This window comes from Tachyglossus aculeatus, chromosome X1 (assembly GCF_015852505.1).
Source record: "Tachyglossus aculeatus isolate mTacAcu1 chromosome X1, mTacAcu1.pri, whole genome shotgun sequence".
Taxonomy (NCBI): domain Eukaryota; kingdom Metazoa; phylum Chordata; class Mammalia; order Monotremata; family Tachyglossidae; genus Tachyglossus; species Tachyglossus aculeatus.
The window spans coordinates 45,234,847-45,260,890 of NC_052101.1; the positions used below are offsets into that span (position 1 = coordinate 45,234,847).

A 26,044-nucleotide genomic window follows, 5' to 3' on the forward strand; every position below is an offset into this window, starting at 1 on the left:
TCTTATTGAAAGCTCCCAACCCAATGCTCTGCACCCATTAAGTGTTGGGGAAATAATTATGAAGAAATTGATAGGAATTTAAAATATTTCATTAAGATCATTAAAGATTTAGTAAAGGACAGCCACTCAGAAGCTGACTTCAAATCCTGGCCTTAAAATACCATTGATGATTTCTTTTGTGGTCTAGGAGAAGGGCCAGTGTCTCTATTTCCAATATGAGACTGCTACTTAAGACATGCTCAGATGGCAACATAGAAAATACGACCACAAATTAAAATTAAGTGGTCAGGGCTGTCAGTCCAAGAATCTTTCTCTTCAGCCACACTTCCATCCACAGCTATCACTTCACTGTTGGCGGCATTTTCAGCTTGCGAGATTTGAAAATGCTTGCTCTCCCTCCACCTCTTTTGCCACTTCAATTTAATCCTCCCTCTTTCTACATTCTGTTTCTCTGAAGTTTTTTAACATGGTTTTTGTTAAACACTTACTATCAATCAATCAATCAATCGTATTTATTACTATTCATTCATTCATTCAATCGTATTTATTGAGCACTTACTGTGCGCAGAGCACTGTATTAAGCACTTGGGAAGTACAAGTTGGCAACATATAGAGACGGTCCCTACCCAACAACAGGCTCACAGTCTACAGGGACAGTACTAACCGCTTAACAAGTTAATCAGGCTGGCCACAGTACATAAGAGAAGCAGCATGGCTTAGAGAGATGCAGCGTGGCTTAGTGGAAATAGCACAGGCTTGGGAGTCAGAGGTCATAGGTTCTAATCCCGGCTCTGCCACACGTCAGCTGTGTGACTTTGGGCAAGTCCCTACTGAGAGCTCAAGGCCCTACTAGGAGCTCACCTCCTTCAGGAGGCCTTCCCAGACTGAGCCCCGTCCTTCCCCTTCTCCATCCCCCCCGCCTCACCTCCTTCCCCTCCCCACAGCACCTGTATATATGTATATATGTTTGTACATATTTATTACTCTATTTATTTTATTTGTACATATTTATTCTATTTATTTTATTTTGTTAATATGTTTTGATTTGTTCTCTGTCTTCCCCTTCTAGACTGTGAGCCCACTGTTGGGTAGAGACCATCTCTATATGTTGCCAACTTGTATTTCTCAAGCACTTAGTACAGTGCTCTGCACACAGTAAGCGCTCAATAAATATGATTGAATGAATGAAAGTCACTTAATTTCTCTGGGCCTCAGTTCCCTCATCTGTAAAATAAGGATTAAGACTGTGAGCCCTACATGGGACAACCTGATTATCTTGCAACTACTCCAGGGCTTAGAACAGTGCTTGGCACATAGTAAGTGCTTAACAAATACCAACATGATTATTATTATCCCACATGGGGTTCACAGTTTAAGTCCCCATTTTTTACAGATGAGGTAACCGAGACCCAGAGAAGTGATGTGACTTGCCCAAGGACACCCAGCAGACAGGTGGTGGAGCCAGGATTAGAACCCAGGTCCTTTGACTCCCAGGACCGTGCTCTTTCCACTAGGCCATGCTGCGCCTAATAGTTAACACCTACTTAGGGCTGTATGTGATTGGATGTATTCTTGAGTTCTGAGGGGTCACTAAAAGGAAGACAGTCATAAATCTAATTGATAAAAAAAATTCTGATGCAGATCCCTGGTAGGCAGCATGGGAGTTAAAACATTACTTACATCCTCATCCTAAAAGAAGGTAATGTCCCCTTACCTGGACCCTTTCCATAATTGTAATATCTGTTAAACAGGCTTTAGCACTTTCTTCTTCAGGCATTATGGTACATAGGACGGTCTCTTGTTCTTCTACGTCACATTTGAGGCGCTGAATGTCCCGGTTTAGGGTCTGTAGTTTGTTTCTTAATTCTGGTATCTCCTTTTCTTTCAACTCTAATATATGCTGCCTGAACAGAAAACTCAAAATTAGAAACTGAACTCTGAAAAGTTTGACTTCAAAATAATAATAATAATAATTATTATTATAATTGTTGTGGTATTTGTTAAGCACTAACTAGGTGCCAGGCACTGTAGTGGAGACAAGCTAATCAAGCCTGCTGGTGACTGGGACTTTTAACGGCCTGTGAACACCCCAAATTCACTTCTCCCTGTCACGATTTCTGGTTTTGGGCCAATAATAGAGCCAGAAGCCCTGGTTAAAAGATGGGGTGATGTTTGGCGAGGGGGCATTTCTCCCTCACTCCCTTTCAAATAACAGCCCCTTCCTGAGCCACAGCCGGGGGCAGGGCTGAGGGCAGGGGTGGGGGACAGTCGAGAGAGGGGGGAGCGTTCATCTCCCCAGACCACACAGCTGTCAACCCAGGGCCGAAAGTTGACACCAACCTTTAATTATTAAATGGTCTCCGATGGAAAACCCAACTTATCAAACCCTCTCAAAATCATTGCTCCCTTTTCTCCTTAAGGCAAACCTAGGCAGAGTTTCACCAATAAAAATTACCAAAAAAAAAGACATGTTGCAAAAGGTAATCATAAGAATTGGAAGAAACCCAACAGAGAAGCAGGATGGCCTAGTGGAAAGAGCATGGTCCTGGGAGTCAGAGGACCTGCCTTCTAATCCCGGCTCTGCCACTTGCCTGCTGTGTGACCCTGGGCAAGTCACTTAACTTCTCTGTGCCTCAGTAATCTCACCTGTAAAGTGGGGATTAAATGGGGATTAGGTGGGACAAGGACTGTGTCCAACATGATTATCTTGTTCCCCCACAACCCCCCCAGCCCGGCCCAAGTGCTTAGTACCGTGCCTGGCATACAGTGCTAGATGCTTAACAAAAACCACACACTAAAAACCAAAACCCAAATAGCATTCCATTCTTTCAAATGTTTGATTGTATACTTGAATAGCACTACCCTCTAGTGGACAAGAAACATTTATATTACGCACTATGAAAAGTGCACAGGAGTGGACTACAACCCTTGTACCTATCTCACCACAGAAAAAGAATGTACAAAGCACTGTACTACGAGCTTGGGAGAGTTCAATATAACAGTTGAAAGACACGTTCCCTGCCCACAATGAACTTACAGTCCTGGGGGTGGATGGATATTACAATAAATAAATTATGGATATGTACTTAAGTGCTGTGGGGCTGAGGGAGGGTGAATCTTTGCAAATCCAAGTGCCAGGACAATGCAGAAGGGAGTGGGAGAAGAGGAAATGAGGGTTTAAATCAGGGCAGGCCTCTTGGAGATGTGCCCATAAGGAGGGCTTACAGTCTAGCATCTCCCGGTGGTAAAATGCTGTGCTGATATTAAACTGCAGGGAAATCGCAGAAAGCTAAGTGAATAAAGCAGAAAGAATAGTGTTTCAATCTATATATCAAACCATGGTACACCCACAAAATAACTGCAGTTCTTTTAGGATAACAGAGCACAGCATAAAAGTCATAGAGAAGGGCGACTAAAAACGATCAGGGAGCCAGACACCTTCGGCATATGCTAACAGGATTAAAGCTTCTATCCTCTAGACTGTGGCTTTATTTTCTGTTTTGTTTTTATGTTACTTGTTAAAAGCTTACTATGTGCCAGGCACTGAACTAAGCACTGGGGTAGGTACAAGCTTATCAGCTTGAACTGTACTTCCCAAGTGCTTAGTACAGTGCCCTGCACACAGTAAGCCCTTAATAAATACGATTGAATGAATGAATGAACACAGTCCATGTCCTGCATGGGGCTCAGTCTTAATCTCCATTTTACAGATGAAGTAACTGAGGCACAGAGAAGTTAAGTGACTTGCCAACGGTCACCCAGGAGACGAGTGGCTGAGCTGGGAATAGAACCCAGGTCCTTCTGACTCCCAGGCCTGTGCTCTATCCAATAGGCCACACTGCTCCTTTTGTTGTGGGTGGGGAATGTGTCTACCAACTCGGTTGCTTTATACTCTCCCAAGTGCTTAGTACAGTGCTCCACACACAGTATGCACTCAATAAATACCACTGATTGATAGATTGATCTGGGAAGACAGAGAGATTCATGATCTTCAGCATCTATGGAATGCCTATTTGTGTAGCGCCCTGTACTACATGGAAAAGTTGAAGATACCTTCTAGGAAATTACAATGAATGGAGAGGTGTGTACAGAAATTTTGGTCACCGAATTCTTCAACATCAGAACCACTGAGGGTGTATAGATCACATCAAACACTTTTTCACATCACGGTTTTCCAGCAAGGAATTTTTTTGGGCAGCGAGAAAATAAGAATACGTTCGTGGATGAGCGATCCATAGAGAATTCTTATAGGGAAAAATCACGAATGCTAAAAGGAAAAATCAGATGCTAAAAGGTTCAAGAAGGGATAAAGATGGAGAAAGGATTTGTGATGTTTCGTCAAGGGAAAAGTTAGGGTTGTCCGAAGGATGTACAAGCACTGTATGAGCAAACACCTGAGAGGATGGGTGCTAACGAAGGATGGTCAGCCTGTCCGTCCCACCAGCCCCCAACCTCCCCAGTGTCCTTTGGCTACCACTCTGGGAAGCAGAATACTGGACTCAATGGATCTCTGGCTTGGCCCAGGTTACAATTATGGTCGTAGGCATCCCAAATTTGGAAATTTGAGGCCCAGCACACAACTCTGCCAGGCATGCTGGAAAGAATGTTGACTTGATTTGTTTTTATCATCTGTATCCCTCCATGGAATAAGTATATCTGGTAGCATTAATTTGGGTTGGTAATTTTTTTTACCTGGATTTTTAGCCCAGCTTCCAGGCATAGGCAAGAATGCTACAACTATTTCCTTACCTTACTGGTTTAAGTCCCACCATTTCATCACGTCTTTTTTCTTTTTTCTTCAGGTCAGATTCCGTGGACTTCAGTTTGTCGGGAGCAAGACGCAGCTTGGATTCCAAGTCACTAATCACATCTTGTAATTCCGCCTCTGTCTGGAAGACTCTCTGGCACACTGGGCAACACGATTGGTTTTCATCTTTTAGCTGAATAATAAACTGGGAGTAAACGGCTGCGGCTCCAGCGAGCATTGCTGTTTTCAAAAAGAAAAGTAAATCTCCAGTGAGAAGTGAGGAAAAGCCAGTGTGTTCAAAACAGTCTCTATCTTTTTAAGGGAAAGACATGCTTTTGATGGATCTTTATTGATCTCTTCCTCAAAAAAAATCTCAAAAAATACATCTCTCCAGTTTTCAGAAGATGTTACAAGTTAAGAATTAATAAACAAATACTCCTTTCAGGGTAAGGGAGCCAATAAACACTCACACGTTAAAAAAACTTTACCTTGGAACTTACCTCGCTGTTTGGAGCTTTTTTCAATTTCCTCCTTAAGTTTGACCAAGCCACTTTCAAAATCTTGACTACCACAAACATCAAGCAACCTTTCTTCATAACTGTTCAACTGCTCTTCTTTTTGCCTTAGCTCACTGCTGATGTGGTTTTTATTTTGTTCTGCTGAAGCTAGTTCTTTGCTGAAAGAGCAACAGGCATGTGCTTTTTTATGTAGAAAGTCACCAGAAATGAATTCCAACCACTAAAATTTAAGATTAAAAGGTACAGAACTGTAGGCTTAGAGAATGCTGTGGACCTTCTGGGTGCTCAAATAAACACCTGATGACTGATCCTGTTGTAGAACTGAAATATTTCTGCCCCCACAGTAAGGAAACACTAAAGATATCCCAAGTGCTTAGTACAGAGCTCTGCACATAAATACCACTGATTCATTCATTCATTCAATCGTATTTACTGAGCACTTACTGTGTGCAGAACACTGTACTAAGCACTTGGAAAGTACAACTCGGCAACTGATTGACCGACTGATTAGGGCAACCTGACTTGAAATAAGGATTTGGCTCCAATGTCAAGACAAACAATATCTAAATTTTGGTTTTGACATAAGAACAAGAATAGTAACACATACAAAGAAGAAAAACAAAAATTGATCATGGGACCAGTGACCCAAGAAAACTTCAGAGCTTTATAAAGTAGAGAGAAGGGAAATCCTCTAGGAAAAACAAACTTAAAATGCATTTTAAGATCGCTAAACTTCCTGGTAACACATCCATAACCATTTTATTGATGGCAGTGGAGATTGGCAATTCTAGACTGTGAGCTCGTTGTTGGATATGGACTGTCTCAACATGTTGCCGACTTGTACTTCCCAAGCACTTAGTACAGTGCTCTGCAATCAATCAATCAATCAATCGTATTTATTGAGCGCTTACTATGTGCAGAGCACTGTACTAAGCACTTGGGAAGTACAAATTGGCAACACACAGAGACAGTCCCTACCCAACAGTGGGCTCACAGTCTAAAAGGGGGAGACAGAGAACAGAACCAAACATACCAACAAAATAAAATAAATAGGATAGAAATGTACAAGTAAAATAAATAAATAAATAAAGTAATAAATATGTACAACCATATATACATATATACAGGTGCTGTGGGGAAGGGAAGGAGGTAAGATGGGGGGATGGAGACGGGGACGAGGGGGAGAGGAGGGAAGGGGCTCAGTCTGGGAAGGCCTCCTGGAGGAGGTGACCTCTCAGCAGGGCCTTGAAGGGAGGAAGAGAGCTAGCTTGGCGGAGGGGCAGAGGGAGGGCATTCCAGGCCCGGGGGATGACGTGGGCCGGGGGTCGACGGCGGGACAGGCGAGAGCGAGGTACAGTGAGGAGATTAGCGGTGGAGGAGCGGAGGGTGCGGGCTGGGCAGTAGAAGGAGAGAGAAGGGAGGTGAGGTAGGAGGGGGCGAGGTGATGGAGAGCCTTGAAGCCCAGGGTGAGGAGTTTCTGCCTGATGCGCAGATTGATTGGTAGCCACTGGAGATTTTTGAGGAGGGGAGTAATATGCCCAGAGCGTTTCTGGACAAAGATAATCCAGGCAGCAGCATGAAGTATGGATTGAAGTGGAGAGAGACACGAGGATGGGAGATCAGAGAGAAGGCTGGTGCAGTAGTCCAGACGGGATAGGATGAGAGCTTGAATGAGCAGGGTAGCAGTTTGGATGGAGAGGAAAGGGCGGATCTTGGCAATGTTGCGGAGCTGAGACCGGCAGGTTTTGGTGACGGCTTGGATGTGAGGGGTGAATGAGAGAGCGGAGTCGAGGATGACACCAAGATTGCGGGCTTGTGAGACGGGAAGGATGGTAGTGCCGTCAACAGAGATGGGAAAGTCAGGGAAAGGACAAGGTTTGGGAGGGAAGACAAGGAGCTCAGTCTTCGACATGTTGAGCTTTAGGTGGCGGGCGGACATCCAGATGGAGATATCCTGAAGGCAGGAGGAGATGCGAGCCTGGAGGGAGGGGGAGAGAGCAGGGGCAGAGATGTAGATCTGGGTGTCATCAGCGTAGAGATGATAGTTGAAGCCGTGGGAGCGAATGAGGTCACCAAGGGAGTGAGTGTAGATTGAGAACAGAAGGGGACCAAGCACTGAACCTTGGGGAACCCCCACAGTAAGAGGATGGGAGGGGGAGGAGGAGCCTGCAAAAGAGACTGAGAAAGAACGACCGGAGAGATAAGAGGAGAACCAGGAGAGGACGGAGTCTGTGAAGCCAAGGTCAGATAGCGTGCACATAGTAAGCACTCAATAAATACGACAATGAATGAATCACAGAAAGGCATTATACTGATTTTAAACTGATCACGGCAGAATTAGGATGGACTCACTACTCCGGTAATGAAAAATTAAGAAAAAATGCTAAATTTAGGAAGCAATATGCTTGAATTTAAAAAGGTGATTATTCTGGGGGTAGGAAACAGGGATGAAATTGAATTAAATTGAGAAAAATCATAAAAATCCACATACTATTTATATTTTAGCAAAATTACTTTAAAAAGTCCTGGAAAATTAATGCAGGCATTCCTGCCAGAATTCAACTATTTGGCATGCAGTTTGGAGAGACACTACAGAGTTTGGAAGAATCAATCTATGGTATTTGAGTGCTTACTATGTGCACTATGGGGCGAAATTAACAGGATTTCAAATGAGTCCTAAATGGGCAACTACTTACTTAAATTGGGCAAGTTTGTCCCTTGTCTGATTAATCTCTTTAGTTTTACTATGAAGCCAGTCTTCAAGTTGTTTCTTGTTGGGAAAATATCCTATCAGTGTAGTTAACTCATCACTGTGCCTAGACTTTATTTTTCTGATCTGTTCATCTTTGTCAGCCTATGGAAAGAAAATATTTTACAGTACGTTTAAAAGAATATAAGTATGGTTATTTTATAGAGAACCATATATATGTTTTACAGTATTTGTTAAGAGTTTACTATGTGCCAGGCACTGTACTAAGTGCTGGGCTAGATACAAGCTAACCAGGATGGACACAGCCCATGTCCCACGTGGGGCTCACAGTCTTAATCTCCATTTTGCAAGATGAGGGAACTGAGTCCCAGAAAGTGAAGTGACTTCAGGGCTTAGAACAGTGCCCAGTGCATAGAGTATTACTTGGCACATAGTAAGTGCTTAACAAATACCATTATTACTATTACCCAAGGACCCACAGAAGACAAATGGTGGAGCTGGAATTAGAATCCAGGTCCTTCTGATTCCCAGCCCCATGCTACTTCCCACCAATAAAACTTAGCCCAAAACAACAGCAATCAACTAGACAGGACTCTAGGAAATATATCCCGCCTTACTCCCTTCATTCATTCTCCCTCCGGGCCCCACAGTACATATGTATACATCTGTAATTTATTTATTTATGTATATCAATGCCTGTCTCCCCCTCTAGATTGCGAGCTTGTTGTGGGCAGGGAATGTGTTGCTGTTTGTTGTTGTATTGTATTCTCCCAAATGCTTAGTAAAGTGCTTTTGATAGTACTGATTTGTATTGATGGTACTGATTGATGGTATAGAGCCTATCTGTTTTGTTGTCTGTCTCCCTCTTCTAGACTGTGAGCCCACTGTTGGGTAGGGACTGTCTCCATCTGTTGCCGAATTGTACTTTCCAAGCTCTTAGTACAGTGCTCTGCACACAGCAGACACTCAATAAATACGACTGAATGAATGAATGAACATAGCCACTAACAGAAAACAAATTTAAACAGTCTCAAAACAGGGTTAGAATGAAAAGAGATGGAATACTTTGTCTTTTGTCAGCATCTCCATTTGGGTTCGTGTGGTGGTGTGCATGTTTAGCTGCTCCATCTCTTGGTCCAGTTTTCGTAGGACCCTGTCCAGGTCGACTCTCTCGCCCTGAAGGCCCGACACTTCTATTTTCAGAGCTTCTATGGTGCTGTTTTTCTCAGCTTTGCCTAATTCACGTTCCTAATGGAAAGAGAAGCATAGACATATTTTGTAACATGAGCCAGATGGCCAGAATGAAAAAAAAAAATCACCACATTCATGAGAAATCAAGTGATCAGGAAGAAGGAGAGGATTTTGGCTTAGTGACATTCCAGGAGCCGATGAAATCACCTGAGGAATGAAATACACACAGCTTTTAGAGGAGTCTTTGAATGCTGCCTGAACTAGGGGATCAGACTGTGAGCTGGTTATGGGCAGGGAACCTGTCTGCTAATTCTGTCTGTTGTATTGCGCTCTCCCAGATATTGTAGCACAGTGCTCTGCACATATTAAGCGCTCAATACCACTGATGGACTGACTGAGAAAGGGAGAGCTGCAAATAACCAGATGTCCCAGAGAGCTTTAAAAAGACTTAACAAAAGCACTCCCCTATTTAATTTCAAGCTGACTACAGAGTAGTTATTCTTAAGTACCACCACTTGATAACCATGAGGTAGCCACCAAGACCAACAAAATAATGGTCGTATAAAGTCTTGAATCGTATAAAGTCTTCTTTGTCTAAACACTTTCAATCCCCAAAGACCTTCGGTTTTCTTAGCCTAACTTGTGTGGCTCCAAAATGTGGCGGTGACTGCTTTAGCCATAGAAAAATCTTCTTTCACCCCCCTTAGTGGTGTCAGGCCAGCTTGTGGGATCTGGGCTATGTGGAACTGATGTCGGGCGGGAGGCTGGGACTCCGGAGTCTAGGAAGGGATCGTCATGGGCTGTGCGGAGATAGGTTGGGGCATCAATTCAGTTTCCACCCAGAAAGGGCCCCCTAAAAACTCAACCATCCAAATTTATGGTCTATTCATTCCGAGTCCAAACATCTGCTTGGGAACAGATCACAGAATGAAACCTAGGTGATGCACTGCATTTTTTAACATTTAAGATAGCTGACAGTAAGTGGGCATGTGGACTTGTCAATGGGGTATCTGGATAAGCTGGTGCCCCTAAATCACTTCCCTTTGATCTACAGCCTCAAAACCAAAATGCACTTTAATTTAATGCAATGAAGCATGGCAGGTGCCTGGTTTGTTTTGCTTTTACACAATTGATTTAACAAGATCTGATCTTTTTTTTCACCAGTTTACCACATTTTCATAATGACCTATTAATAAAAATCTTGAGAAGGGGCGCGAACACATACTCATCTCTCAAAACCTCTCAAAATTGATAACTTACAGCTTTTCCAAGCTCACGATCCAGCTCGAGAACCCTGTCCGAAGACCCCTCCAGTTGCTGAAGTTCATATTTCACATTTTTCAACTCGGTCTGTTTCTTACTCTGAATTTCTGCTTTTAGCTCAGTGACTCTTTCCAGTCCTGTTTTCTTATCCCTTATTTCTTCAATCTGTTTTTGTTTCATGGTTTCTTTTCCGATGAAGTCATTCTGAACACACATAAACAGTAAGCAGGGTTTAAGTATATTTTTTAGCTACAAACAAATCTTGTATACGAAAACCAGGTTGCAGTTTTGTATACTGTGAGTTTGAACCTCTGGACTGTAGCTCACTGTGGGCAGGGAATTTGCCTACCAACTCTGTTATATTGCACTCTCCCACAGCCTAGTACAGTGCACTGCACACAGTAGGCGCTCAATAAATATGATCTACTGATTGTTTGATGGACTGACTGATCATCATTCCTCAAAAACCTTTGATGGTTGTTCAGTCATCAAACCTAAAATCCTTGTCCTTGGCTTTAAGGCACTCGATCAGCTCTCCCCAACTTTACTTAACCTTGTTCCTTTTCCACTCCAACCCACTTTGCTCCTCTAACACCAACCCACTTACTGTGTCTCACTACGGACCCTATGCTCATGCTCTCCCTCCTGCCTAGAATTCCATCCCTCTTCATGTCTGCCAGAACACAACTCTCCCTATCATCAAAAACCCTAAGATCACACCTCCTTCAGGAAGCCTTCCCAGACTATAACTCCTTTCCCACCCTATTTGCTTTCCCTTCTGCTTCACCTGTGCACTTGTGTCCATACTTTGATATTTGTCCCACCTCCACACCCTCACACTCGTAGCTTTATACTTTGCTGCTTCCCTATCTGTAATTTACTTCAAGGACTGTCTCCCCAACTAGACTGTAAACTCCTAGAAGGCAGTAATCATGTTTCCCAACTCTACTGTATTAAACTTTCCTAAGCACTGAGTTTACTATGTACACAGTAAGCACTTAGTAAATACCACTTATCGATGACTTGTAACAATCCAGAGTTTAAATTGTGAGCCTGATTATTTTGTATTATCTTGGGCTAGTGGAAACAGCATGGTCCTGGGAGTCAGAGGAGCTGAGTTCTAATCCCAGCTCTGTCGCTTGTCTGCTGTGTGACCGTGGGCAAGTCATTTAGCTATTCCACACCTCAGTTTCCTCATCTGCAAAATGGGGAGTCAACACCTGTTCTCTTCCCTACTTAGACTGTGAGTTTCAAGTGGGACAGTGATTGTGTTTGTCCTGACTAAACTGTATGTAACCCAATGCTTAGTACAGTGCTTTTTTATGGTATTTGTTAAGCATTTACTATGTGCCAGGCACTGTACTAAGCGCTGGAAAAGATACAAAATAATCTGGTTGGACAGTCCCTGTTCCACATAGGACTCAAAGTCTTAAACCCCATTTTACAGATAAGGTAACTGAGGCGGAGGAGTTAAGCGACTTATTCAAGGTCACACAGCAGACAAGTGGCAGAGTTAGGATTAGAACTCAGGTCCTCTGACTTCCACGTTCATGCTATTTCTCATAGGCCAAGCTACTTGGCACAAAACAAGTGTTTAATAAATACTATTATTATTATTATTGTTATTGTACGTAGTCCGGCATTTAGTCCAGTGCATGGCACAAAATAAGCACTTAATACACTGACTAATTTTCACATTTAATAAAGAGCCAATCATTTGAGTTATTTACTTATAACTGTATTTAAAATAAGTAGGTCTCTCCACCAATCAGGCTTAATTAATGTGTTTCAATAAAAAAAACTTTGGTTCCAACTCATTTTGAAAAATTTTAAATTCAAGGCCCCCTTTGAAGATTAACTTAAGACAAGCCAAGAAGGTATAAACAAATAAAAAAGTGGACACTGGTTGTGTTTTGAATTTTTACCATGACTTGATTAGCAGTTTTAGCATCTCTTTCTTGTCTCTCCTTGACAAGCTTGTGGAAACTGTTAATCTGCCTTTCGTTGAATGGTGCTCGTTCATACCCATCTAATTCTAACTGGGTGGCCAAAGACTGGATGAGTGAATCTCTGGCTCTGATGTGTTGTTGATGACGATCTGCTTGCAGCTGTAATCGACCTTCACAAAAGACACACACACAAAAACTCTTAATAATCCCACCTGGCCAAAATTAAGAATTGGGGAGCACAATTTATTTTATGGACTCTACTTGAAAGATACAATGGGGAAGCCCTTTAAACTAACCCATGCTCCTGTAGTTACACTATTGCCATAATTAAAAGACAGACTGGTTTTAACTCCATACCAATCATAGATTTAATGAGGAAAATCTTAATTCTGTGATCTTAATGTGAGGTTGAAATTCCGTTGTTAGCAAATTGAAGCATTCTGTAGCGGCCCAAAGGACGGTTTGCAAACCACCCCAACTGATCTATTTAGAAAAGAATTTTTTTTAATTTCTTAATATGCTCGAGCCATAGAAGATAATGTGCTGAATAAAAGCCACATGACATATTTTCTTTGCACCATCGATCAAATCTTCCTTACCCTGTTCAACAAGCAGCTCCGATTTTTCTTGATTGAGCATTCTGGACTCTTTATTTACTCTGTCGAGCTCACGCTGGCAGTCTATCAATCTCCTCTCCTTCTCCCTTACTGTTCTCTGATGATTGTGGTACATATCACTTAGCTGATCATCGGTCCCTTGAAATACCTACATGCAATACCAGACAACAGGATAATACGGAAAATCCTATTAAATTAGATTGCAAGGAATTTAAGCAAGACTTTCCCTTTCAGAAAGCAGCCTATGTGGGCATAGAAAAATACAATTTAGAAAAGGAAACATCAATTTTATTTTCACCAAAATAGCTGAAAAGGTGAATTATTTTCCTTTATTCAAAAGGTGAATAGCAATGGATTTTTTTTCATAGCAAGGGATTATTAGGCTGAGTTTTCATGGGGAGGGAAAACCACAAACCTTCTCCATTTTCTGCTGCAGTTCACAGTTATCTTTTTCCATTTGCTTCTTCCTACTCTCCAGAGCTTTAATTTCATTGTCAAGCTTCAGTATCTTGGAAAGGTTCTGTTCAATTTCCTTTAGACGGTTCTGAAAATGAAATTAAATTGACCAAACTTTTAGTTCTTATAATGGGATTCCCTCCCTCTTTCTTCTCCTCTCGCCAACCACCACCACTGAATGGATAGTCTGTGCTTTCAAAATGAGGACTAAATTTCCAACCTGAATTATTAAAGGATAACAGTGGAGTCATCTGTCATAAATGACAGATGTTACTTGGTTCTGACACAAAGACTTTAGAACTGAGAATCTGCTTGGAGGAACTTCATTCATTTAATCATATTTATTGAGTGCTTACTGTGTGCAGAGCACTGTAATAAGCGCTTGGAAAGTACAATTCAACAACAGAGACAATCCCTACCCAACAATGGGCTCATAGTCTAGAAGGGGGGAGAAAGACAACCAAACAAGTAAACAGGCATCAATAGCATCAATATAAATAAATAGAATTATAGATATATACACATCATTGATGAAATAAATATGTACACATATACCCAAGTGCTTTGGGGTGGGGAGGGAGGTAGAGAGAGGAGTTCTTTCTTGCCTAAGTGTTCATTTCCCCTACCCGTCCTCCCCTCTGCATCACCTATACACTTGTTAGCAAATTACAACATTCTGTAGGGGTCTAAAGCCCAGTTTGCAAATCACTTACTTCTACTGATGCATTTAAAAAGGAAATTTTTTTTCTTTTTGAATATGTTCGAGTCATAGAAAATAGTGGGCTGAATAAAAGCCATGTGAAATATTTTCTTTGCACCACTGATTGAATCTTCCATACTCTGTTCAACAAGCAGTTCTGATTGGCCATGCACCCTTTAGCACTTACCCCAGCCCCACACCATTTATGAATGCATCCTAATATTCTGCCATTTTCGCTCCCTGAAATCTACTTTAACACCTGTCTCTCCCTGTAGACTGTAAGCTTTCTTGTAGGTAGGGATCAAGTCTCTGCTGTATTTAATACTACTAATAATAATAATACTTTTTAAGTGCTTTCTATGTGTCAACCACTGTTCTAAATGCTGCAGCAGATACAAGTTAATCAGGTTGGACAGAGTCCCTGTCCCACATGGGGCTCACAGTCTTAATCTCCATTTTACAGATGAGGTAACTGATTTGGCATCTCCACAGGGCATGTTTTCCAAAGCATGGCACCAGTTCGCTGGAGAGCCAGAATTTCACCTCATCAAGACAGTTTCATGTTAGGTTGCCAGCTAGGGGGGAGACGGGCATGTTTTGGCTCAGGGGAATCCACTTAGCCCACTCAAAGTAGTGGACGCGCCCCATGTTGGTACTGAGTTTCCGGCAGCCCTAATATTGAGATGAGGGTTGAGTACCTAATCCCTTAATTCCCTGTGATTCACTGATTTAAAAGATCCAACTTTATAAAAATAGCATTTTTACAATAACGTAACTCTAGTGCTCTATGGGGTTTTACTGAATGAGTAAACTCTGGAGTCGGGGCCAGGGCAGAATACAGGGATCATGAGAGGAGAGGAAACTGAAGCTGCTCTAGCACATCAAGGTTACAGGAAAGAAGGTTCATCCAGAGGACATGTAATCCTGTAGGTAGGATGTACTGTCAACTGAAAAAGAAAGGCAATCTAAAGTTGAAAGGTCAACAGGACTCAGCAAAAAGGACTTAAATAAAGGGACAGGGAAGAAGTGGAGAACAGTCTCAAAATGACTGACAAAAATGCGCAACACAAATCAGAGAATTGGTGGGGGGGAGCGGAACGCAAAAGCCATAGTTAGTCTAGAGTGGGAATGATCTGTAAGGGAGTGTCAGTGAGCCGGTGGATGGGGAAAAAACTCCAACACAAAATTAAAGAAGGGGGAAATTTAGGGCTCAGAATGCAGCCTCACCATAGAAACAGGCTTGGAAGTAGAACTACTCAGGGGAAAAGTGAAACGAGGGACGGAGAAGAGAAATGCAATGCAATGCAAAGAGGTGACATGCTGAATCAGGAGGCTTATATTTTTTAGGAATTAGAACTCAAAATCTCTCGCTCCTGGACCCACTAAACCACCCCACCTCTCTAGGGCAGAATAATACACAGAAAAAGGTAGAACTTGAGTGCAATCCATGAGGGAGAAATTGAGGAATTTAAAGCAGAAGTTAGAAACACAGTAAATCTCCTAAGTAAGTGGCTATGACTGATTGTCTCCCCGAGAGAGGACTCCTGGCAAGGCTAGAGCAATGAGTGAGGGTTGGGTGAGTCGAGAACGAGGGAGCGTGAGGTTGTTTGCTGGGGAGAAGTAAAGTGCTTAAATGGGAGTGTGGCATGAAACACTGATGATCCCCAACTAGCAGCATGGTGTGGTGAGAAACAACATGGCGTAGTGGATAGAGCATGGGGCTAGGAGTCAGAAGGTCATGGGCTCTAATCCCGGCTCCGCCACTTGTCTGCTGTGTGACCGTGGGCAAGCCACTTCATTTCTCTGGGCCTCAGTTACCTCATCTGTAAAACGGGGATTGAGACTGTGAACCTCACATTGAGACCCATGAGCCGATTTACTTGTGTATGCCTCAGTGCTTAGAAAAGTGCCTGGCATATAGTAAGAGCTTAACAAATACCACAATTATTATTATGACGATTATTACCAATCAAGGAACCAACCCGGACTTCCTATCTTTCAGTTCCATAAACTATTCCAGGTTTAAAGACATGTTTCTGTGATTGCATTTACCTAGATTTTGCCAGAAAACATTTTACCAATGTTTCCAACAGGAACAAACCTCTTATTTATTGATGATGCATTTAATGGCTGAACATTAGGCATCTTAAGTGCTCTTCCACATCATCATCAAGACATATGAATGCCCAAGTATCAATGCTAATTGTTGTGGGCAGGAAACACGTCTACCAACTCTGTTATACTGCATTCTCCCAGGCGTTTACTACAGTGTTTTGCCCACAGTAAGCGCTCACTAAATATGACTGATTCATTAACCATCTATCATTTTTACTGTCAATAATTTAATCTCTTAAAATAAACATGATTTTACTCAGCCGCTGCCCTAATGCTCATTGCATAAGCTCACTGATTCTGCCAAGCTTGCTGCCTCTAATGATTTTGAAAAACTACTCTCTAGGCTTTGTACCAAGACACCTATCAGTACAGTATCTTTGAGCTATCTCTTTGAACAACAAGAAAATACATTCCCAATACAAAGTAAAACAAATTACCTTCAGTGGATCAAGGTCATTTTCATAAGTTTTGACAATATCCTTAGACGTTGTTAACTGAGCTTCCTTACTGGCAATCTGATCTTGTATTTCACAGGCCTTTTCCTTATTCTGTTTTAGGTATTTCAGTTCCGTCTGACATTCCTTCACCCGAACACTCTGTGTCTGCCGAACCTGGCGAAGCGTTTCCAAGGCTTTGATATATCTTTAAGGAGAGAATATTAAATGAGCTCTTCAGGCATACCAAATTTCAAGCTGTAGTGTTTTCTAAACCTGCACTACAGAATTAAGGCAGAATAATATGTACAGAGACATATGGAAATTATATTTTAATAAAAAATGGGCTTTCATTTTTTTTCCACTTGTAAAAGAAATGAACCAGACCTTGTTGCTGAGAATATCTCATCAAATTTTTGCTTCAGAGCCTTCCCTTCACTTAAGGGCCAATTTGAATCTTCTTGATGACAGAAAATGACATTGTTGAGCACCGATTTGGAAACCCCAAATGAGCTGATCATCTCTTGGTCAATTTCTGCACATTTTGAGCTGATGCTAACCTTTTCACCATGCCTAAATGCAAAAAAAGAAGTACACACAAAGAGAATGTGGGTGTCTTGAAAAGAAAATGAAGGCTTTTGATATATGTAATTTGGTCTCCTCCTACAGAGGGCCAGAGATTGTACTACCTATGCTACTGTATTGTACTTGTGTATTTGTTGTCTGTCTCCTCCTTCTAGACTGTGAGCCCATTGTTGGGGTAGGGACCGTCTCTATATGTTGCTGATTTGTACTTCCCAAGCACTTAGTACAGTGCTCTGCACACAGTAAGTGCTCAATAATATGATTGAATGAATGAATACACTTAGTACAGTGCTCTGTATACATTAAGCAGTTAATATATACCACTGATTGAACGACTGATTGATTTTACTACTACTACTAATAATAATGGCATTTATTAAGCACTTACTATGTGCAAGACACCGTTCTAAGAACTGGGCACTGTTCTAAGCGCTACTACTAATGATGGTATTTGTTAAGTGCTTACTATCTGTCAGGCACTGTACTAGGCACTGGGGTGGATACAGGCAAATCGAGTTGGACACAGTACCTGTTCCATGTGAGACTCACAGTCTCAATCCCCATTTTACAGATGAGGTAACTGAGGCACAGAATTGAAGTGACTTGCTTTATTACATAAGCAGTCTGCAGTTTTGCTATGTGGCTATATGTATACATATGTATGTATTTAATGTAGAGAAATGCCTTCCCAACTCTAACATATGTAACACTACACTAAATTTCCCAGTGCCTAGTATAGTGCACTGCACACAGAATGACTACTAAGCAGAAGCAGAGATCAAAGCAGGGGCAAATAATTCTCAAGCAGTCAGTTCTGTTATAGTACACATTTTTTATTATATGATTTCTGTACGATCCAATGGAAGGAATGGAGAATGTTCTTCCCACAACAGGAGCATTTTGGTGTGATATGATCCCCAAACTGGCAAAAGTAGATTTGGTGTAGAAAGAACTGTTTGGTGCACAGGTGCCTGGCTTCCGTCATGATGCAATGCTGCTACAATTCCCAGCCTCTGCCTCCCTTAAATGTACCATAAAGTACTCTGTGTTTCTTTTGTTTCGGTGACTGTAGGGTTACAGAGATACGGCGGGTAAAGCGTTCTGCTAGCTATAAGTATAATATACGAATTTTGACAAGAAAATCTCAATCACGTTGTAGCTCTGAACCATCTACTCCCTAACTCATGAATTCCCATCAAATCAATGCTGACTCTAATGCAATTTTTCCGTAACACAAGTTTCTTCAAGAATACAACTACTGTGTTAGAGAAGAAATGACTAATGATGCCCACATTTCTATTAACTTGATTTGTGCCTTGGCCAACATGTAACAGAAGCACCACTGTAAGCTCGTTGTGGGCAGGGAACTTGTCTACCAACTCTGATAGACTGTACTTTCCCAAACGCTTACTACAGTGCTCTGAAACACAGTACGCAGTCAGGAAATACTACTGATTGATTGATTTCTGCCACTACTCTTTTGCTCTGTGCTTAAGCTACAACTTCATTAGGGAAGTAGGGAACACTGTCCAACAACATGAATTTGTTTGGATAGCATACCAGTACTGGAAGGAATGGTCTACGTACGATGTGGAAACGACGCACACTTTCCTTATCTCAGGGTATTGCAAGAACCCATGTTTCCTGAGAATTGGGTGTATTATCTTTATGAAGCCACAGTATTATGTTCACTAATAGAAAAACCCAAGTTAAAATGGATAAACTGCCTTCTCTCAAAATTCCAGAGTGTGTACAAATTACAAACCGGGCTCTGAGAAAGATGTATTATTTATGTCTTACGGTTAGTACTTAATTACGACTGCAGAAGGCTACCCTGACAATCCACCCAATGCACCTTGCTTACTCTGTGGGATTAATTTAAGCAAAATTAATTTCATTTTGTTACGCTAAAATTCTAAGACTTGTAGATAATTTGTTACAAAACCCGTACTTACTTTGACCTGGTAATGACTCCCTCCAGGGTTTTAAATTCCGTTTTTTTCCCTTTCTGAGTACACACCATGGATCGCTGGACAGCAACGAGTTCCCCATTCACATCGCGAAACTGCAGGCGAATCTGAGCTCGAACATCTGTTTCGTGAGCAACCTATGATAGCAATCGAAGGCAATTGAACAAATAACATCACATCAATAATAGCTTATTTTCTACTATTAGTAAATAGCCACTTGGTAGTACAATGTTAAGACTGCAATTTGGGAAGAGGACGTAATCAGTGGTTATGTTTAGCCTATAAACACAGACTCATCTAGGGTTTAGACCAAAAAAAAGTTGAGTTCTTTTAACTACCAAGAGAAAATAAAAAGTAGACCACAGAAATAAGGACCCCTGGGTGGTAATACTCATTGGAGGCAGGGTTTCTTTTTTTAAACAAAAGATTTCACGATCTGTTTCAGGAACCACACTGCTTCCCAGTGTCACCTTTATAGCTTTTAAATACTGGTGGGTAGAAGCATTCTGGAAATCAGTAAAACAAAAAATACAACTATTCTATCCATGGAACACTGACTTTGTAATAACATTTGTTGTATTTTGGATAAAAGGGCTTTAAAATACTTATTAATTCCAATATCCCCTCAAGGTAAAACAAAGGAAGAACATAATTTACCAACATCAAAAACTGTTCACACCAGGAAATGAAATAGGGTCTCTAACGCCCATGTGACACCTCTAATCAAGTACTAGTTTTTTTTTTAATGGTATTTGTTCAGCATTTACTTAGTGCCAGGCATCGTACTAAACACTGAAGTAGATACAAGATAATCAGGTAGTTCTTACCTTTGGGTCATGGACAAATGTATTTCCTTTAGTGCCAGGGGGAAAATCTCCAGTAGAAATATATTTCAAACATTCAATGATAGTCTGATAAATTAGAAAATTAAACACCCAATTAAAAGAGGATCAAAAGAGGTCTTAAAATCATTATTTTATAATCTGCTTATCTGATTACGCTTCTCCCTGAGTGATCTTTGGATCTAGGTTTTTGCTCAGTGTTCTTTAATTTTAGGATATGATCAGCCTTATTTAGTGTTATATATGGAAACTGATTTAATTGGATCACACTCTACTGTAACAGAATATAGGTCTAACATTAATAACGTCGACGTGGTCTTCCTTGAACAGGTAATTGGTTAAATTTCATTGCTAAAAGAGTGAGTTTGACCGGTACGTGTTGATCACAGGGGCAGATGGCCAGGATGAGGACTGGTGTGATGACCCTACGTTTGCCAGGGAAGCATGGCTCAAGTCCCAAAGGCTACTCTGAGACTTCCTTGGTGCCTGGATCCCAACCAGTTTGCATCTAGAGTGCCTCTGGCTCATTAACTCTCTCTCTGATTACCAGTCTAGTCCGGAATCATTGGCACAACCAAGGACCAGAACCTAATTCCCTACTGGTGGGGTTGTGTTCACGGGATTATTTTAATAATAATTAATAATAAATAAATAACAATTACTGTACTTGTAAGTGCTTACTGTGTGCCAAGCACTGATCTAAGTGCTGCGGCAGATACAAATTGATCAGGTTGGACACAGTCCCTGTCCCATGGGGCTCGTACTCTTAATCCTCATTTTTTACAGATCAGGTAACGGAGGCCCAGACAAGTGACTTGCCCGAGGTTACACAACAGACGTGTGGCAGGGCCAGAATTAGAATTAAGGTCCTTCTGACCCCCAGGCCCGTGCTTGATTCAGTTAGCCATGCTGCTTTGGATTGGAGCCTCCATCTACCCAACTTCCTCCCAATTTGCCCACTATTTACTGAGCTGTTTAACTGTCTCCATAGTACACGGTTTACCAGTCTGATGGTCTCCCATATGTTTTATGTATTGCTCCTCTGATAGATAGATAATATTATATCTCACTGATAGATAACAAAAGTAAAATTTGCCTCAGAAAATAATCTAATCCCCTAACTCACCGAGAATTCAGAAAGACATCCAAGTAAAGGTAGGTGATTGTGACAATTTGTAAATGCTTTGGCTTCACTAAATATTTAATGCACTCCAAAATCTCAAATACATTTTCAATTTTTAGGTTACTCAGAAATCAATGCGGCGAGTATAAAAACTTACTGTTTTGCCTGCACCATTGGGTCCAACCAAAATTGTCAAGGGATTGAAGAAAGTGATAATTTGTTTATCTTTATCCTCTATTCCAAAACTCCTCACGCCCAAAATGCTCATCTTTTCAATCTTAGACATGCTTGCAACTATTTTCTTTCCTTCAAATTTGAAATCCTAAAAACACAGAAGTTTTATTTTTAAAAAACTAAAACTCCTAGTAAGATCCCCCACAATTCTGCAAACTGAGCTGGAGGTCGAGATCAACCAATCAATGGTATTTACTGAGCATGTACTGTGTGCAGAGCATTGTACTGAGTGCTTGGGAGAGTAAGATATAGGAGAGTTAGTAAACATGTTCCCTACCCAGGAGCTTACAGTCTTGAGGAAGAGTTTTCAAATCCCTGTTGGAGATGTGTTGTTAAAGTCTTTCACATTTGAAGGGGAGAAGTGTGCTCTACCTAAATTTAGGCTACAAGTCTATCATGGAGAGGGGATCTCAGCATGCATATTTCACAGAGACTGACAATTGTATTTTATCATGCTGTCACTTTCCAGAATACCCTCTCCATGTCCACTCCAATAGCCACCATGCTGGTCCAAGCTCTTGTCATATCCTGGTTTGATTACTGAATCATCCTCCTGCCTAAACTCCAGCCTTCAGTTCACATTTCACTCTTACACAGATCACTTTTCTCACACATCATTCTGCTCACATCTCCCCGCTCATCCAAAACCTCCATCGTTTAGCCGTTCCCCTCTGCATCAAGCAGAAACTCCTGCCCATTGGACTTTATGACACTCAACCAGCTCTCTTCCTCTTACTCACCCATTCTCGTCTCCCACTCCACCCCATCTCACTTCATTCCTCTCATTCATTCATTCAATAACATTTATTGAGTGCTCTCTGTGTGCAGGGCACTGTACTAAGCGCTTGGGAAGTACAAGTCGGCAACATATAGAGACGGTCCCAACCCAACAAGGGGCTCACAGTCTAGAAATTAACCTATTCACTGGGCCTCGTTTGCTGCCTCGGCCACCAATCTCTTGCTCACGTCCTTCCTCCTGCCTTCAACTATCCCCAATTTCAACAGACTACAGCTCTCCTCATGCTCAAAACCCTTCTGAAATCTCAGCCCCTACAGAGGGTCCTCTGATTTCTAATCTCCCCACCTTCATTCCCCAAATGCCCTTATTAGCTAAACCTTTAAGTGATCACAACTACCACAGCAGACAGCGCTTACAGGATATCATTTCCTCCTATGTTTAATTTATTTTAGTGTCTCTAAATTGTAAGGTCCCTGTAAGCAGGGATCAATGTCTATTAATTCTAGTGTAGTCTCCCAATTGCTTAGCAGTGCTTGGCACCCGGTAAGTACTCCACGAATCACCCCTCTCCCCCATAGGTTGGGCATTTAGACAGACCACCATCGAATGGCCTACTGAAAAGCTGCTGCCAAGAAAACTATTTGGCTTATGGGTTAGTGAAGGGTCTCCCAAGAATTTACTGCATCACCTCATCAAATCAATCAAGGGTAGCAGAGAAGCAGCCCAGCATAGTGGATAGAGCCCGAACCTGGGAGTCTGAAGGTCATGGGTTCTAATCCCAGCTCTGCCACTTGTCTGCTTTGTGGCCTTGGGCAACTCACTTCACTTCTCTGTGCCTCAGTTACTTCATCTGTAAAGTAGGGATCGGGACTGTGAGCCCCACTTGGGACAATCACTGTGCCCATCACAATTTGCTTATATCCACCCCAGTAACAGTACGGTGCTTGGGACATTGTAAGCCCTTTACGGATATGTAATAATAAAGGGTATTTACTAAGCACTTACCGTATGCACAGCACTATACTAACTGCATGGAAGAGTACAGTAAAACAAACTTAGACATGATCCCTAACCTCAAGGAGTTTCTAATCAAAATGCTGACTGTAGAGAGCCCTGCTCTTGAAGAACTTCATCTAATGGGGAAGTCAAAGAAATCTGGAGGGGGATTTGGAGGAAGGGGAAAGTCATGGGGATTGGGGGGAGGTGGAGGAGAATAATAATAATTGTGGTATCTATTAATCACGTACTATCTGCCAAGCACTGCTCAAAGCACGGCAGTGGATACAAGATAATCAGGTGCCCCCACTGGGGCTAACAGTTTACGTAGGAGGGCCCCAAATACTGAATGTCCATTTTGCAGATGAGGGAACTGAGGCACACAGAAGTTAAGAGATGCAGCGTGGCTCAGTGGAAAGAGCACGGGAGTCAGAGGTCATGGGTTCTAATCCTAACTCCGCCACTTTTCAGCTGTGAGACTACGGTCAAGTCACTTAACTTCACTGGGCCTCGGTTACCTTATCTGTAAAACGGGGATTAAGACTGTGAGCCCCATGTGGGACAACCTGATTACCCTGTATCTACCCCAGCGCTTAGAACGGTGCTTGGCACATAGTAAGCGCTTAACAAAAACCATCATGAAGTGACTCGTCCAGATCATGCGGCAAAAGTGGGCGGAGGGGTCGGGATTAGAACCCGGATCCTCTGCCTCCGAGGCCCGTGCTCTAACCACGAGGCGTCGCTGTCCCGTGGAAACGCGTTCGTATTTACTGAGCGCTTACTTTCATTCATTCATTCAATCGTACTTATTGAGCGCTTACTGCGTGTGCAGAGCACCGTACTAAGCGCCTGGGGAGTACAAATCGGCAACAGAGACGGCCTCTACCCAACAACACGGTCACAAGCTGGAAGGGAGAGACGGGCAACAAAACAAGTAGACAGGTGTGCAAAGCACTGTACTGAGCGCTTGAGAGAAGACGATAAATCACCAAACGGACACATCCCCTGCCCACAACGAGCTCGCAGCCTAGAAATGCTTGGAGGAAAAGCGGGGGGGACAAGACAGGGGCGAGAAGGGAGGAGAAAGCACCCGGGCTGAGAGGGGGGCCGGGGGGGGGGGGGGGGGCTCCGAGGCCCGGGCTCCCCTCATGGCCTGGGTTGGCCTCGGGCTAAGCGTTGCGGCGCGGCGCGGCGCGGCCCCCTCCCGGCATCCCCCGGGGCAGGCGAGAGGCTAAGGCCGCACTGAGGAAAGCCTCCGGGCCCGGTCCGCCCTCCGACCCCTCCCGGCACGGGCCGCCCTTCCCCCTACCGGATTCTCCCCCTCCCCGGGAAGGGGCGAGCGGTGGGCGGTGAACGGAAGACGAGAGCCAGACGACAGGCCGCACCGCAGCCTCTGCGACCGCCTCCACCGCCGCCCGCCCGCCTGCCCGCCTCAGACGCGCACCACGGACGCGGCGAATGCCGCGCCTGCGCGGGCCCCCGAAACTGAACACACGAACGCGCATGCGCGGGATGCCATACATTCACTCATCCATCCATCCCCTCTTTCTTTCTTTTCTTTTTCTTTCTTTCTTTTCTTTCTTTCTTTCTTTCTTTCTTTCTTTCTTTCTTTCTTTCTTTCTTTCTTTCTTCCATTCATTCTTCCACCCATCCATCCATCCATTCATTCATTCATCCATTCATTCATTCTTCCATCCATCCATCCATCCATCCATCCATCCATCCATCCATCCATCCATCCATCCCCTCTTTCTTTCTTTTCTTTTCTTTCTTTCTTTCTTTCTTTCTTTCTTTCTTTCTTTCTTTCTTTCTTTCTTTCTTTCTTTCTTCCACCCATCCGTTCATTCATCCATTCATTCATTCTTCCATCCATTCATCCATCCATTCATGCTTCCATCCATCCATCCATTCATTCATCCATTCATTCATTCATTCTTCCATCCATCCATCCATCCATCCATCCATCCCCTTTCTTTTTCTTTCGTTCTTTCTTTCTTTCTTTCTTTCTTTCTTTCTTTCTTTCTTTCTTCCATTCATTCATTCATCCATTCATTCATTCTTCCATCCACCCATCCACCCACCCATCCTTTCTTTCTCTTTCTTTCTTTCTTTCTTTCTTTCTTTCTTTCTTTCTTTCCTTCTTTCCTTCTTTCCTTTTCTCTATCTTTCTTTCTTTCCTTCTTTCCTTTTCTTTCTCTCTCTCTTTCTTTCTCTCTTTCTTTCTTTCTTTCTTTTTGAGAATGAGGAGTTTTTGCTTGATTCGAAGGTTGATAGGCAACCACTGGAGTTTTTTGAGGAGGGGAGTGACATGCCCAGGGCCTTTCTGTACAAAGATAATTCGGGCAGCAGAATGAAGTATAGACTAAAGCGGGGAGAGACAGGAGGATGGGAGTTCAGAAAGGAGGCTGATGCAGTAATCCAGTCGGGCTAGGATGAGAGATTGAACCAGCAAGGTAGTGGTTTGGATGGAGAGGAAAGGGCAGATTTTGGTGATGTTATGGAGGTGAGACCGGCAGGTTTTGGTGACGGATTAGAAGTGTGGGGTGAATGAGAGAGCGGAGTCAAGGATGACACCAAGGTTGCGGGCTTGTGAGACGGAAAGGATGGTAGTGCCATCTACAGTGATGGGAAAGTCAGGGAGAGGACAGGGTTTGGGAGGGAAGATAAGGAGCTCAGCCTTGGACATGTTGAGTTTTAGATGGCAGGCAGACATCCAGATGGAGATGTCCTGAAGGCAGGAGGAGATATGAGCCTGGAGGGAGGGAGAGAGAACAGGAGTGGAGATGTAGATTTTGGTGTCATCAGCGTAGAGATGATAGTTGAAGCCGTGGGAGTGAAACCTTGCTACCCTCCTA

The 26,044-nt window shown here is 42.7% G+C and overlaps 1 protein-coding gene across 1 annotated transcript in view; it reads right to left on the reverse strand.

The window, feature by feature from the left end:
• RAD50 (RAD50 double strand break repair protein) overlaps positions 1–24,592 on the reverse strand; it is a 58,444-nt gene extending 33,852 nt beyond the window's left edge. Inside the window, exons 1-15 of the mRNA XM_038772548.1 lie at positions 24,499–24,592; positions 21,378–21,542; positions 20,083–20,166; positions 19,241–19,392; positions 17,088–17,273; positions 16,704–16,908; positions 13,411–13,539; positions 12,978–13,143; positions 12,355–12,548; positions 10,427–10,633; positions 9,041–9,223; positions 7,962–8,119; positions 5,248–5,423; positions 4,750–4,987; positions 1,715–1,904 (exon numbers count right to left, since the gene is read on the reverse strand). Coding sequence (XP_038628476.1) covers positions 1,715–1,904; positions 4,750–4,987; positions 5,248–5,423; positions 7,962–8,119; positions 9,041–9,223; positions 10,427–10,633; positions 12,355–12,548; positions 12,978–13,143; positions 13,411–13,539; positions 16,704–16,908; positions 17,088–17,273; positions 19,241–19,392; positions 20,083–20,166; positions 21,378–21,506 — 2,397 coding nt within the window. The 5' untranslated portion in view covers positions 21,507–21,542; positions 24,499–24,592. The remainder of the gene's footprint in view (positions 1–1,714; positions 1,905–4,749; positions 4,988–5,247; positions 5,424–7,961; positions 8,120–9,040; positions 9,224–10,426; positions 10,634–12,354; positions 12,549–12,977; positions 13,144–13,410; positions 13,540–16,703; positions 16,909–17,087; positions 17,274–19,240; positions 19,393–20,082; positions 20,167–21,377; positions 21,543–24,498) is intronic.
• Positions 24,593–26,044: the final 1,452 nt, after the last annotated feature.